Source organism: Muntiacus reevesi, chromosome 18 (genome assembly GCF_963930625.1).
Source record: "Muntiacus reevesi chromosome 18, mMunRee1.1, whole genome shotgun sequence".
NCBI classification, from domain to species: Eukaryota; Metazoa; Chordata; class Mammalia; order Artiodactyla; family Cervidae; genus Muntiacus; species Muntiacus reevesi.
Genome location: NC_089266.1, coordinates 28,850,931 through 28,865,643, shown reverse-complemented (window position 1 = coordinate 28,865,643; position 14,713 = coordinate 28,850,931). Strand labels below are relative to the sequence as shown.

General features: G+C 42.2%; 1 protein-coding gene across 18 annotated transcripts in view; it reads left to right on the top strand.

Annotated features, from left to right (window-relative positions):
• The window catches only part of NCOR1 (nuclear receptor corepressor 1), a 115,402-nt gene that overhangs the window by 77,631 nt on the left and 23,058 nt on the right, over positions 1-14,713 (top strand). For 17 of the 18 annotated variants that reach the window (XM_065909117.1, XM_065909124.1, XM_065909111.1 and 14 more), the window contains 11 exons: positions 176-371; positions 5,875-6,035; positions 7,464-7,584; positions 7,678-7,779; positions 8,126-8,226; positions 8,928-9,096; positions 10,110-10,250; positions 11,484-11,567; positions 12,025-12,281; positions 12,511-12,871; positions 14,475-14,702. In XM_065909117.1, the coding sequence (XP_065765189.1) occupies positions 176-371; positions 5,875-6,035; positions 7,464-7,584; positions 7,678-7,779; positions 8,126-8,226; positions 8,928-9,096; positions 10,110-10,250; positions 11,484-11,567; positions 12,025-12,281; positions 12,511-12,871; positions 14,475-14,702 (1,921 nt within the window). The remainder of the gene's footprint in view (positions 1-175; positions 372-5,874; positions 6,036-7,463; positions 7,585-7,677; positions 7,780-8,125; positions 8,227-8,927; positions 9,097-10,109; positions 10,251-11,483; positions 11,568-12,024; positions 12,282-12,510; positions 12,872-14,474; positions 14,703-14,713) is intronic. The other variant, XM_065909112.1, reaches the window with a different exon arrangement.

The window sequence follows — 14,713 nt, the reverse complement described above, 5'->3', positions numbered from 1 at the left end:
AAGTCTGAAAGTAATTGTTTAGCATTTTAAGCATAAAGCTTGAAGATTACTTTGATTAAAAAAATGGTAGAACCACTTCAAGCAGTCTGATTATATAGAAATAAGGGTTACTTGCAGCAGATGGTAACAGCTACTTTTTGGTGTCTGGCGTATTTAGATTTTTTTCTCCCTGTAGGTTTCCTGCACCCCATGTAACATCCCAATTGGGACCCCCGTGAGCGGCTACGCCCTCTACCAGCGGCACATCAAAGCCATGCACGAGTCGGCGCTCCTGGAGGAGCAGCGGCAACGGCAGGAGCAGCTGGACCTAGAGTGTCGGAGCTCGACCAGCCCATGTGGTGCCGCCCGGAGCCCCGGCAGAGACTGGGAAGGTGGGTAGCGTGCACACCGCCCAGGACACGAGTGCAGGTGGTAGGAAACAGAGCTGCGTTTGAATCCTGGCTCATGGCGCTGTCCTGAACAGATACAGTTGCTTACCTTATCCTTGGTTAAGACTGTCAAGGGATGTCGGTGTTTTTGATCACTGAAGGATAGCAGTGACGTTTTCTTTTGTTTTTTTGTTTGTTTGTTAGTTTGTTTTGTAGCAGTGATGTTTTCAGTAGACTTCTTGTTAATGTGAATTTTGTGATGTTCACCTTACTGCTGATGACTGTGTAATGGCCGTTCTTTCTGCTACATTCATCTGAGTTTTCAGAGTCAGTGAGATTTACCTGTCCTCCAAGCAAGTCAGGGAAATATTCTAAATCTCTGATATGGTGAGATCAGCTTTGTGTGGCACATTCAATCAGACCTTGACTTGCCCCTCACTCTGTTCGTGGGCAAGCCACTTGACCTTCTCAGCTTTAGTAAAGTGCGAATACATGTCTGTCTAATCTAGCTATATCTCTGCCTTTCTGAGAAAGAATGCACATTCAGTATTGTTTTATAACACGTAGTTCAGCATTATTTTACATACAGTATAATAAGTAGCAGTAGTATATTAGCATATGCATAGTGTAATAGACACCTTGAAGAGTGCTGTTATCTTGTGTCACTGTTGTTACTTCAAGTGACAGATTTGAGTTGTGCATGTTGTTTTTAGTTGGTGCATGATATACTTAGTTTGTTTTAAAACAAGAAGAAAGGGAGCCATTATTAAATTTTAGTAAATTCTTCTGTTATGGTTAGAAAATGGCACCTAGTAGTCAGTAGTCTGTAGTAGTCTGGTTGATAGTAACCGATGGACTGCCTAGTACGACACACTTAGAATATGAGACCATTAAAGTCTTCTTTGACTATAGTTTCATTTTTTGTAATGATTCAGTCGACTGTTGGTAGTACCTTATATAAGATAAAGGCTGTTAGCTGTAGAACACCGTGCATTTCAAGGACTATTTAACGTAAAAGTGGAACTGGGGTGCTTAACTGACCCTGCTGACTCCTTGTTCCCATCCCACCAGGAGTAAACAGTTAGTTACTGAACCTCCTGTGTCAGAGTTTTACATATAAGATTGCTAGTGGTTTAAATATAAATCTTAGGCTATTAAAAATGTGAACCAGATTAATACCCACCACAGCTGTATGTATAATAGGTGCTAAATGAATATTTCTTGAATGAAGGTAGAAAAAATATTGGTAACTTGTGAGCTTTTAGTATATTGCCTCTAGAGAATCCTTAATCCCTAACTCAGTAATTGACATAATGTGTACTCAGCAATTACATTTTAAAGGAATGATTTAAATGAAGTAAGATAAAGATGGATTTAACAGAAGTACTTATCTTTTGAGCATTCCAGTGATGAGAAAAATCTGTCAGTATGAAAATGATAAATTATAGAATAAGTCTTTTGATCTATTCCTTACATAAATGATTTAGAATAAATTTTTTGAAACAATTAAAATGTGGAAAAAATAACAAATAGTGTTTTCTGAACTTATGCTAAAGCTTAGCATTATTCAGCTGACAACACCTGAATCATTCTAATATGTCTGTATAATTGTTTTAAGAACTGAGGCTCTTTTCTTGATCTCCGTTAGAAAGTGGGTTGTATTGGCAGTTGGAGAGGCTGAAGTAGGCTAACTCCAAGTTCTGAGACTTCAGACTGTGAATTGCATTTCTCCATGATCAGTCCCATTAATCCATGTGGTTTAGATCTGAATGGTATCCTTTTTTAAACAGTGATGCAGTGGCGTTAAACCCAAGCTGTCATTATTTATGTGATCAGTATGACACTAAAGTGTTTGTTAATATGACATCACTTTGGTTCAAGGTGATGTCTACAAACTGGGGTCTACCTCTCTACAAACTGGGGTGGTTGATTACATTTTATTCCAAGGCTAGGTTTTGTTTTAGCTAATCTAGCTAGTATGTTCATCCAGTAATTCGTTTAACAAGTGCTGAAGGCTCTCCTGAATTTATAGCTATTTTGTAGTTTGCTTAAAGGATAATCTCCCAAGTAACATTTATATGTTTGCAATTAACTCGCTTGTGTGTAGAGTATTTAATAGGAATATTTTTGGTGCAGCATCATAGAATATTTTATAGAATGGTAAATACAGTGAGAATGAATTACCAGCTGGTGTTGTCCATGTGAGGTAGGAACACAGTTCTGGCTTTTCTCTTCACAGGCTCATTTAGAAGGTAACAGGCAGCACCTGTTGTCCACCTGTTGGATTGTGTTCACCTTCTGTTTATGAGACAGGCGGTTTAAGCCTTTCCATTTGTAGAAAAGCTTGAAAAAGCCTCAGAGAGAAATTGTTTTCATTTTCCAGTAACATTTACACAAGCTGACTCCTGCTTTAGTTGGAAACCTTTTTTCTGCAGTGAAAGAACTCAGACTTGACACATGTAAAGGTAGTTAGAAGTGAAGTTCTAATGCAGGTTTTAACAAAATCCAATCAGAATAAGAGTTAATGCTTCTGTGCAACTGAATCTGTTTTTTTTTTTTTTTTTTTTTAACTGAGTACGTGATGACTTAAATGGTTGTATTTAGAGCCATCTAAAATTTCATCTTTTTAACACTATTATGACAAGTATATTTATTTTTCTGTATGTTTATAAACTTATAAAGCCATCCTTCACTGAATATATATATATATATATTGTGAATATACATATATATATATATATATATATATTATGTGCTCCTGTGTTAAATTGTCTAGAAGGGGAGACATGATTTTCTTTTGTAGTTGGTTTATTTCATAAATCTACACAGTATTAGGACACTTATTAATCAGTTAGAGAAGGAATGAATGGGTAGCGTAGCGTCATCCTGATGGTGACCCCAGAGGCATGTGAAATTTCTGCACCCAGTGCTCAGGAAGCCATCACTGCACTGGGGCTCAGAGCTCAGGCTAGGAACTGCACTGCTGTAGGAAAGTCTCCAATCTCTGTTGAGCAGTTAGGGGGTGATTCTTTTGAGCCTCAATTGCCTCCTCTGTCAAACGTTGTTAATGATCTCATTAGTCCTGAGAGCTTAACGAGATACTTCTGTAGTCTCAGTGCTCTGCGCATAGTACAGATTCCTATTAGCTGACATTACTTTCACTGTTTCTGGTTTTTAAAAATACCTTAATAAGCTAAAGAACATTTTAATTGTGCTAGTCAATTCTCTGCTTGAAACCAGTCACAGACCTTCCACTTCACAGTGAGAGGCTGGAGACCTTCTCTTTAGAAAGGACCTGTGAGGATGCCCATGTCACTGCAGTTAAGGGAGAAAGGAATCGAGCAAGAGGGCTACTGTTGAAGGGAGAAGGCAAATTATTTTTCACAGGGGAAGATTATCCACCAGGAAGCCTGAAGAATTAACTGAGAAGTTCTTAGAGCTAAGAGGAAAGTTCATTAAGTTTCTCAGAAAAAACTTGATATACAGAGATCTATATCTGTCTTTCTTATATCTGCAGAAATCAGTGTGTAAAATATATATATATATTTTCCCATGTATACTAAACAGATGGTTTTACTCACAATATAAAAATATATACATATTAATAATTTTATGAAATTATGAAAAATGACCTATATGAAAAAATCAAGGTTCCTCAATTGGAAAACTCACTATAAAATGTCAAGTCTCCTGTAAATACACATCCAGTGAAAATTCCAGTGATACATTGGGGAGAAAGTACTCAAAGTGATTTAAATTTAGATATATCTGAAAGAATAAGTGGATAAAACTAGGTAAGCAAAAGAATAAAAGATGAATGGGAATTTGTTCTGGCAAACATTAAAATGCCACAGTTTAAAGTGGTTTGGGTACAGATGATTTTTACTTTCTTTTCTAAAATTATAGTATTTCAATTTTGCTTTCTTTAAAAAAAGAAAAGATACATATATAATATAGAAAATTATATAATTATATATATTTGTGGTTTTTAATTCTTAATATGACTCTGCATATCTGATATGCCCTTGAAATGCTTAAAGTTTATTTTTATACTACATGTGGAGTTAAATTAGAATAATTTTCATTAGCATTATTATAGTAAAATTCATAAGTTTGCCTAGCCATTAAAAATTATTTTGATCTGCATATTTTGAAATCCTTCTGTTTCTTGATTGCATTTATTTCTCTAAAACTAAGCAGTGGGCTTCAACAGGCTAATTATAAAAGTCAAAATCCTCAGCATTCTGGCCTCTAATTCAGGGTATAACTTGAATTCATAGAATGGCTGGATAATCCACTGTTTGCCTGTTGTGATCTTTACTGCATGTGAAAAGACTTGATTCTCCTAATGAGAGGACAGAGAAGTTCTTAGAGCTTTGAAAGAAGAAATTGTCATTGGATTTTTGTGGATTTCATTAGGTCAGAGTATTGGTGCTTACACAGAAGATTTGGACGTGTAGGGTTTTGTAACCCAGACCTCTATAGTAGTATAGTGTTGGATCTGCCTCCGGACAGTGTGGGCTGGTCCTGTCACACTTGCTATTTCAATCTGGGGTTCTTCCCTTATGTTGGTAACTTTAACTTCCATAGGAAAATCAGTCGCCTATATGCCCTATGCTGAGGCCACACGTGCTCTAGAGCAGGAGGCACAGATGCACAGTACCACGGCCAGGTCAGCGTCACCATGTAGGCTCTCTCCGCAGCCCAGTGTGAGTGCAGCCCGCTCTAGTGGCCCGCCAGGTAAATACCAATCCTCCTGCCGTGGCTGCTGGCCATCCACCTATACTGCTGGCAGGGGTGGTTTGCTCCCTGGACGTGTCCCCGCTGTTTCAGAATTCCTTTCTCGTTTCTCTGCATCCCATCTTCAGTTGTATTCAGTTGAGATTCACTGGGCCACCGGGAGGTTTGTGTTCATACCTGTATACCGTGACGTTGACTGCCTGTTCTCCTATGAGTACATGTACTTTGTAAAAATCTTGAGATCCACCCCCTGCTAAAAAATATTCAAGTGTCTATGAGAGTCAAAATCAGTGTTTCTCAAATTATGCAAGATGCAAAGAGGACATATCAGTTATATCTGTATATGTATCTGTATATATCTGTCAGTTATATCTGTATATTTTCTAGAGTTGCAATATCAGCTGTCCCTAAGAAACACCCTTCTTTTCACCTCCTGTGTGAGGTCCAAGGAGTGGTGCAGAGAGAGGAAAAAATCACTAAAGATTGCCATTTGCATAAGCTGAACAGAAATAGTCTGAAATGGACTTCAGCCTGAAAGCTCTGGTTTAACAGGGAGTTGAGTATTTCAATGTCACAGATACCATTTGTGACCCGAGTATGGATACAGATTTAATCTAAGTGAAGGAAATTTAAAATAGAAATGTTCATCCTCGAATTCATCTTGCACTTACAATTGAATTGTGATTGAAAAAATAATTGAGATAAGTGGGACATCACAAACTAGGAAATTGACTATTTTGAATAATTTTTTTCTTCCTTTTAAAAGTCCTCCAGCCTGCTCCACATCAGGTGATAACTAACCTTCCTGAAGGGGTTCGGCTTCCAACAACTCGGCCCACTCGGCCACCGCCTCCTCTCATCCCGTCATCCAAAACCACAGTGGCTTCTGAGAAACCATCGTTTTTACTGGGAGGCTCCATCTCGCAGGTAAGAGGGCTGGCTTCTCTTCCCAGGAGATTCTCTGATGGTTACTGCTTTGTAAAGATTTTCTCTCCCTCCCATATTAATTTGTCAGAGTCTAAATGAAAATCTATTTATGACGAGACATTGACTTAAAAATGCAGCAGTCGCTTTGTCTTCCACGGCGCATGCAGGTTTGTTCAAGTTAGGTCCCCAAATTGAGTGACAGTGTCATGTGTGGCCCCTCAGATCTCTGTCTGCCTAATCGGTGGTCAGCTAATGATCAGGGAGCTTTGTGTCCGGAAGGACTTAAATTTCCCAGTCTTTACCAAGGGGCTTATCAACCAGGCAGCCGACAGCACTGCCTTCCTCCTCAATTCCTGCTATCACAGAGCCTTGAGGTGGGACCACACACAGTGAGGACGCACGGCCTTCTGGAGTCTCCCCTGGCCAGTGTGCAGTCTGCGCATGTGTATGGCCTTCTAGGTCCCCAGGGAGATGTTGAACCTCTGCAGACCCCTGTGGACATCTCATTCTTTAGCTTTTCCTTTTTGTGGGGAGGGGTGGGGCATACCTCAAAGGATGCAGGATCTTAGTTCCCTGACCAGGGATGGAACTCTTACCCTTTGCCGTGGAAACATGGAGTCTTAACCACTGGACCACTAGGGATGTCCCTCTTAAAGTTTATGGTTAGTCAGATTGTTTGCTCTGACCGCCTCAGCCAGGGGAGGAGTCCATTGACTCTAACTGTTTCTGACAAGCCTACACCTGCTTCCCCACCCCGTCGGGCCAGTTTAAGACAGCTTTGTAAGTGGGGTCTCTCAGAGAACCGCTCAGCCAGTCTGATAATGACAGTCACCAGAGACTGACACCCCCCCCCCCGTACTTTCATGTGACCAGAGCTGTGGGTTCTAAGGGCTGAAGCAGACCAGCAATGGGGGTCAGCAGAGCAAGTTTACAGATCACAGAGCTCACAGTTCTCACCAGAGTTCGCCGTTTTCCTGAATAAATACTCCCAGATTTCTACAGGTGTTTGGTTATAGATTTGGAAAAGAGTTTTTAAAGGGCTGATTCTTAACCTTCCTGCTAGTTTTCTGGTTGCCTTTGTGGAGGAGGGTCTTTGGAAGTTCTTCCTCCACCATTTTTTCGAGGGATAAATGCAATTAATGATAATAATCTGAGGGTATGGTTAAGTGTTTTCAGTTATGTAATTTGTTAATAATACACATTAATCTACCTAAAATTTAGGGTGATTTTGGAAGATGTCTTGCTCCTTTTAAAAGCTTTTAAAATTTAACCAATCTGCGACGAGGAATTTCTTGCTTTATGTATACCTATTAGTTTCGGTGGAGGGTGGATGGGTGGTAAGTTTTCTAAACAGAAACGTGTACCTTAACTCTAGAGTTGACCTTGTGAAGAGACAGTGTTATTCTAGTCCTTTAACATTATTTTTAGGGAACACCCGGCACTTACTTGCCTTCTCCTAATCAGGCCTCCTACGCCCCTGAGGCAGCGAAGCCCTCGGCAGGCTCCATCTCTCTGGGACTGCCGCGGCAGCAGGATGCCGCCAAGCCAGGTCAGTGAGGAGGGGGTGGACTGTAGCCGCTTTTGTGGCGCACCAGTTGAGGGCTTGGCACTTGAGTTCACTCTGTCTTGCTCTGGCCCACAGCCACCGTGCCCTACATCAAGCAGGAGGAGTTCTCTCCCCGAAGCCAGAACTCACAACCTGAGGGTTTACTGGTCAGAGCCCAGCATGAAGGGGTGGTCAGAGGTAAGACATGCTGTAGGGCAGAAATACTATACTCTGGTACCCAGTAAATGGGTTAAGGGAAGTCAGTAATATGTTTTAAAGATGGACTCTTAAATTAAAGCCTTTAAATTCTAAGTTTAAGTTTTCTTTCCATATAAAAATCATTTTAAAACTTTGAAATTTTGTTTCTGCAGTTCTTTTTAAAAATTGTGAAATTATTTTTAAAGTACGTTTCAGTAAAACACTGTTCCTTTTGGCTGCGGTTTCTCTCTTTTTCTCCTCTCTCCCAAGCAGGGGCTGGTTTTGTTGGCCTGTTTTTCTTATAGGTGTGGGGGTGTGATTGGCTAGTGATTCTGTTGTTATCCAGGTACCTCAGGAGCCATTCAGGAAGGAAGCATAACTCGGGGAACGCCCTCTAGCAAACTCTCTGTGGAGAGCATCCCGTCCCTCCGAGGTTCCATCACCCAGGTCAGTTGTTCTCCTTCCCAAGACCCAAACCACAGCTGGTGAGAAAAGCAGAAGTGAAGTCTCAAGTGGGTTGGCTGTTCTAACACAAGTTGTGACAAAGTTGTTCATTGTTCTGGGATTTGGAACAGGTCTCTGGGATAAACCTCAGATGATAAACCACAAGTCAAATCACCTATACTGTGATTCATTGAAAACGGTGGATTATTTGCAAATTGGCAGAAAAAACAAGTTACAATTGATGCAGCTCTGCCTGGCAAAGCTTTTAACATGTGTTCAGCTTAAACAGAAATTGAGAGGAAAGTCATAAATTATTTGCTTGCTTTTACAACTTGTCATTGTATTTTTCTTAGAAATTTTGAAAAAGCTTGATTACATTTGCATGAGTTTAGGCCTTAAGACAAATTTTGTTTCTGAGAGTTAAGTACTTTCATAGTGGTTTAACTTTGAGGTGGAGAAGAAGGCTGACTCAACTCATATACCTATTGGCATTTTAGGAAGTTTTGCATGGCAGGGTTCAAGGACCAAGGTACGGTCTTTCTTTATGTTTATAAAACATGTCCAATTTCCTATCATGTCCTGGCCTCTCTCATTTGAGGTCATGGCTTGATCTGATGCTTGGTGTGGCAGGTTACATTTTCTGAGTGTTTGTGTCTTGTCAACTGAAGTGATACTCATGCTGCCTGTGTTTGATTGAATGGCAGGGAACCCCAGCTCTGTCCCAGGCTGGCATACCCACTGAGGCATTGGTGAAGGGACCTGTTTCTAGATTGTCCATTGAAGAGAGCAGTCCTGAGAAAGGCCGGGAGGAAGCCGCCTCCAAAGGCCATGTTATTTACGAAGGCAAAAGTGGACACATCTTATCCTATGACAGTAAGTATCGCCTCTCCACTCCAAGGCTGGTGCTGTCACATGTGACAGGGGTGTGGGACTGGCTCCTTACCTGCTGGCTTTGGGAAAGTGAGTTTTCTTTCCCCAAGCCCAGGTTTCCTCTCTGTAATGTAAAAAGGGTTAACGTGAGTACTTCTTTTGAAATCTTGGTGAAAAATAAAGAGACAGTCAGTGAAAAGTGCTTAACAGCACGGAGCCCATAGTAAGTGTCCCCTGAGTGGTGGCTTGCACTGCCAGCTGTGGTCATTAGATTTAGCCTAGGAAAAGAATCTCTGTTTAATAGAACCACAGCTAAATATCTGCTCAGCAAAAACAAGTCCCTGTGAATGCGATTTGACCCCCTTCTATTTTTAAGGAATGCCAGTTTTACGTGTTAAGAATTAAGGAGTAGATAGTAGTCTGATAATCCTAGAAAGAGTATTGAATTTAAATTCACCTTAAATGTAACTGTTTCAGTGTCTGTCTCTAAACGTTTGTCTTTAGATGTGTTCATGAATTTAAGTTTCAGCTTGCGCACTGTTCTGAGCAGTGTGCTGAAATCTCACTGTCCTGCCCAGACGTGCATCTCCCCTTTTGCCACCATGTCCAACCGGCTCAGCTGGCGATGACTATTGTCAGTCGCAGTGCTGTGTCCAGTGACCCTTACCTGAAATTTCATGTGCCCAGATCCCTTTCCAGCAGTTTCATCGCCCGCTGTCTGTAGTACCAGTTACTCAGTGGTAACTGCCATTGGTTAACCTGGACCCACCGCTATTGTTAAGTTCCTTGAGGGAAGGGACCTAATTTACACCCTATATCTGAAATCCTGGTTTATGCCTGACCCTCAGTAAATATATTTGAATCAATGAAAACATTTTTATAAATATCATCTACAGAGGTAGGTATGTAGTAGATTAAGACCAATTTTTATATTATCTTCATGAGATCATGAGATTAAAGTAACTCATTTAGGCCTTGGGCTCTATCCGAGCAGTGCTTGTGTCTGTGTTCTGCAGATATTAAGAATGCCCGAGACGGGACGAGGAGTCCGAGAACAGCTCATGAAATCAGTCTCAAAAGAAGCTATGAATCAGTGGAAGGAACAATAAAACAAGGGTTGTCTATGAGGGAATCTCCCGTATCAGCACCGCTGGAGGGTAAGGTGTTGTTTCCAGAGCTCTGTTTAGATACGTACAGCCAATTTGCATTGTTGGACTTGGTTGCATTTAATATCTGTCATTTCTACCTGAAATTTATATCAATATATAAATGAAACATAAATATGTTAATATATTATACATACATGTGGTATAAAATGTATAATAGTAATTAATATACTAATATGAAAGTTATTAGTAAACATTTAAATTCATTCATCTCTACATCTAAGTCAAGCAGTACATGACAGTGAAGGGGGAAGTAAAGACAAAACTGATTTTATCATAGGTAACTGTTAGAATGCTCATGTAATTTGTAGATTGATCCTGTTTAAGTGAGTTTAAAAATGTGAAGTTCATCATGAGCACTTGTTTTTATTGTGGGGCAGGCAGAGAGGTATATAACGTACAGAGCGGAGACATGTTTGAATCTCGCTCTTTCCGGGTGCGTCTGTCTGTGCCCGTCTCTTGCTCTGTCAGTTGAGGGCTTGTACCTGCAGTCATGTGAGGAAGAGAGAGCTGTGTGGCTCTGTGCTGATCATGTGGCATGCCTTCATCACATGATCACCATGGTTTATTTTGTGAATGGTTCACTTTCCTTAAGTCTTAACCTGACTCAGCTGTTTTATTTTAATCTAGATGAGAAATGGGAAACAGGGTAAGGATTCCTTACCTGTTTAAATTGAAGGCCTATTTAAATTTTCTAAGAGCTGAATTTTCTCTGTAATTAAAAAAAAAAAAATCTCACTTTTCCTCCATTCAAATTTGTTGGCAATGTAACATGAAACGTCTGAAAAGGTTATTTACATGTATTTCATTTTGGTTTGCATCTTTATTGTATTTTATCTGTTTTTGAGGTATCCATCTTTCATGTTTTTCTCTTCAGAGCTTAACAGTGATTTCCAGCCCCTCTGTATTTTCCCTCGCCTTGATAAAAAAGCACTGAGGGTTTAGACTTAGCTTTGAAAGTGTTGTTCTCTACACTTTGAGTTAGATGTCTTCCTTGGCCATTTTCTATTTGTGAAAATGTTTGAAAAGAAGCAGTTTTAAAAGTGGATACTTCCAGCTTTTATTTTTTCCATGATGTTCTTCTGATTAGTTTGCAAATCTAAAATGGTTCTCCTTTTCCCTGGAGCTTTTGTCAGAAGTGTGTCCTCTTAGAACAGTTGGTTGTGTTCCTGAGTTGACATCTGTGCTGTGTCTAACACCGGAACCACCTGCTTGTTTTGAAAGGGCTCATCTGCCGCGCGCTGCCCAGGGGGAGCCCTCACTCTGACCTCAAGGACAGGACCGTGCTGTCTGGGTCCATCATGCACGGTAAACTCTCTGCTCGTTTGCTTCTGTTCACAGCGGTCTCAGGGGCAAAGTAATTTGCAGGGTATGAAGCCTGTTTTTCAAGGTATCTTCCCTTTTGATATGTTAGGTGTTTAAACCCTAACTATAACTCTTCTTCTCTGAGTTTCATAGTTTATTTGAAGATGATCGTTGCTTAATCTTTGAATACAGACATCTTCATTGTGTAAGAACCACTCTTGATTGTGATGAATGATATATTAAGTCTTGAACAACCCCCCCAAAATAATGGCCATGAGTATTTACATAAGGATCTTACTGTAAACAGAAAACTGATTAGAAACTGCAAACAGCAAGGCATTAATTTCTTTATATTGTGGTAATTTATATGCAACAAAATTTACTGTTACAGCAGTTTTTTGAAGTGTATAGTTCAGTGGCATTAATTTACCAAGTGTGTTTCTTGAATCCTTCTTTGAAGGCACACCAAGAGCGACAACTGAAAGTTTCGAGGATGGCCTTAAGTACCCCAAACAGATTAAAAGGGAGAGTCCACCCATCCGAGCGTTTGAAGGTGCCATCACCAAAGGAAAGCCATATGATGGCATCACCACCATCAAAGAGATGGGGCGCTCCGTTCATGAGATCCCCCGGCAGGACATGTTGGCTCAGGAGAGTCGGAAAACCCCCGAGGTGGTGCCGAGTGCTCGGCCCGTCATTGAGGGCTCCATCTCCCAGGTACCGTCCACTTTGGACCACAGTGCAGCAGTAGTTATCAGTGGTTCTAGATCATTGTAAACATCGCATCTCCTGGAAGTAAATGTGGAGGTCTCTGTGACCTCAGTTCTGGTCTGGGAGCATGTGCAGCACAGGCACTCAGCAGCCCTTCACTGGCACATGCCAGCGTGACACCTGAGATGGAGCCTGGCCACAGGGCTGCCCGTGACACTTGTCTCTTGACCCACAGGGTACACCCATCAAGTTCGACAGCAGCTCGGGTCAATCTGCCATCAAACACAATGTCAAGTCCCTGATCACGGGGCCTAGTAAACTGCCCCGTGGGATGCCTCCATTGGAAATTGTGCCCGAGAACGTTAAAGTGGTAGAAAGGGGCAAGTATGAGGACGTGAAGGCAGGAGAGCCCGTGCGGTCCCGGCACACGTCGGTGGTGAGCTCCGGCCCCTCAGTCCTCAGGTCCACTCTCCACGAAGCTCCCAAAGCACAACTGAGCCCGGGAATTTATGAGGACGCCAGCGCACGGCGCACGCCGGGGAGCTACGCCAGCACTGTGTCCCGGGGCTCGCCCATGCTGAGCAGAGCTTCCGAGGGTATGTTGCTCTTGTATGCTGTCTGACCATTCATGCTGTCCACCGCAGCACTTGGCCCGGCGTTGGTTCCAGGGGCTTGTAGCCTGTTTGCTGTGCTCTGGGAGATTGGCTGCCCATGAAAATAGGCATAATTGCAAGTAAAATGCCTAATGTTTTCATTAAGTGCACAGTGCACTGGAGTCCAGAAATGGTGGAACAGGTCATGCTTGGCATGGATTTTCAGCTACACCATGAGAATTTCTGGAAGTTGGTGTGGACAGTCAGCTCTCCTCACTGTCTGCTGTGTGTCTGCTGTCTGAGTGCTCAGGCCATGGAGCTGGCTGCTTAGGGTGAATTGAGGTTCTTACTGCACAGAGTTGAACATGTTCCTTAGCTTTTTTGTGCTCTAGTGTCCTCCTCTGTGAATTGGTGGTGTAATACCAAGGCTGGCCTCATAGGATTGCTATGCAGATAAAATGAGGTGATATTTTGAAAGGATTTTGGCAGAATAGTGCACAGAGTGTGGGAAGGGCTTGGTAATTGTGAACTGTTATTACTGTTGGTTCTGTTTTATGACCAGAACCTGCCCCTCCTAGGGGTTCATGCTGCTGCAGAGACATCTGGGGGATGAGAGGCGTGGATTTTTACCAGGTGGACTGTGAACAATCTGAGGCCCTTAGAAGCGTTTTCCACTGAGCATTTTAGATTGTAGTGCAGTACTCGTTTATTGAGGGCTTATGTGCAGGCTCCCATGGGCGGTTGGAGGGACCACACAGTGGGAAGAGAAGAGGGAAATGTCCATCTGGGGCCATGGCGTAAACCTACACCCTGTTGGTTCTGCTCTTGAAGGAGGAGAATTGCCCTGCAGAGGGAGAGGCTCTGCCTGTTAGTGTGATCTGCAGCAGAGAGGGGAGGTGATTAACCAGCATGATTTCTTGGCTTCCACACATAGGTTTGTGTGATCACAGCAAAGTCAATATTATCAAAATAGTAATTAGATGGTGCACATGATTGCACAGGGTTGTTGCACAGTGTGTTACTGTTGTTGAAGTATACCCTATGAAATGGCCAAACTTGTAAATTTTATCCCCTCTGTGTTTCACCACAGTTACTGAAACAGTGGAAGGTGATGGCTGGTAGGGTTTTGGTTTGGACTCAGTAGCACTGATGAGATAATCAAACTTCTGAATAATGTCCTGTAGAGAAGAAGAAGCTGGAGCAGGGAGGAGGCCAGTGCTGGCGAGGAAGTCTGTGTGGCAGCACAGAGCAGGGAACACTGTGTGACCCAGCAAGGAGCCGGGCAGCCAGGCAGAGAGAGGGTGTAGGCTTGGTATGGGCAGGGTCCGGAGGAGTTAGTGTGTCAGGTCAGAGATGACAAAGCACTGAGCGTCAACTTGCATTTGTAATTTTAGGTGATAAACCGGGCTGTGACCTGAATGGGGGCAGTCTCCCAACCCAAAGGTGCCCGCATGTTCTACAAGATTGATTGTTTCATGTTTAGTAGAAAGAGAAGATCAAAGAGATATTTGTATATGGTCTGTATTGGAATGGTTGAGAAATAGATTAACATTATCCTATTTAACAAGCTTGCTTAAGGATTTGTGGTGTTGGCCGTTTTTTCTAGTTACAATTTCTTCTGGCAAGTCTGCTAATCATGAGAGGAAGTCCACCCTGACCCCTACCCAGAGGGAGAGCCTCGCAGCCAAGTCTCCGGTGCCTGGCGTGGACCCTGCAGTGAGCCACAGCCCCTTCGAGCCGCACCACAGGGGCGGCACCCCCGGGGAGGTGTACCGGAGCCACCTGCCGGCACACTTGGACCCAGCCATGCCCTTTCACCGGGCTCTGGATCCTGGTAAGCATAGT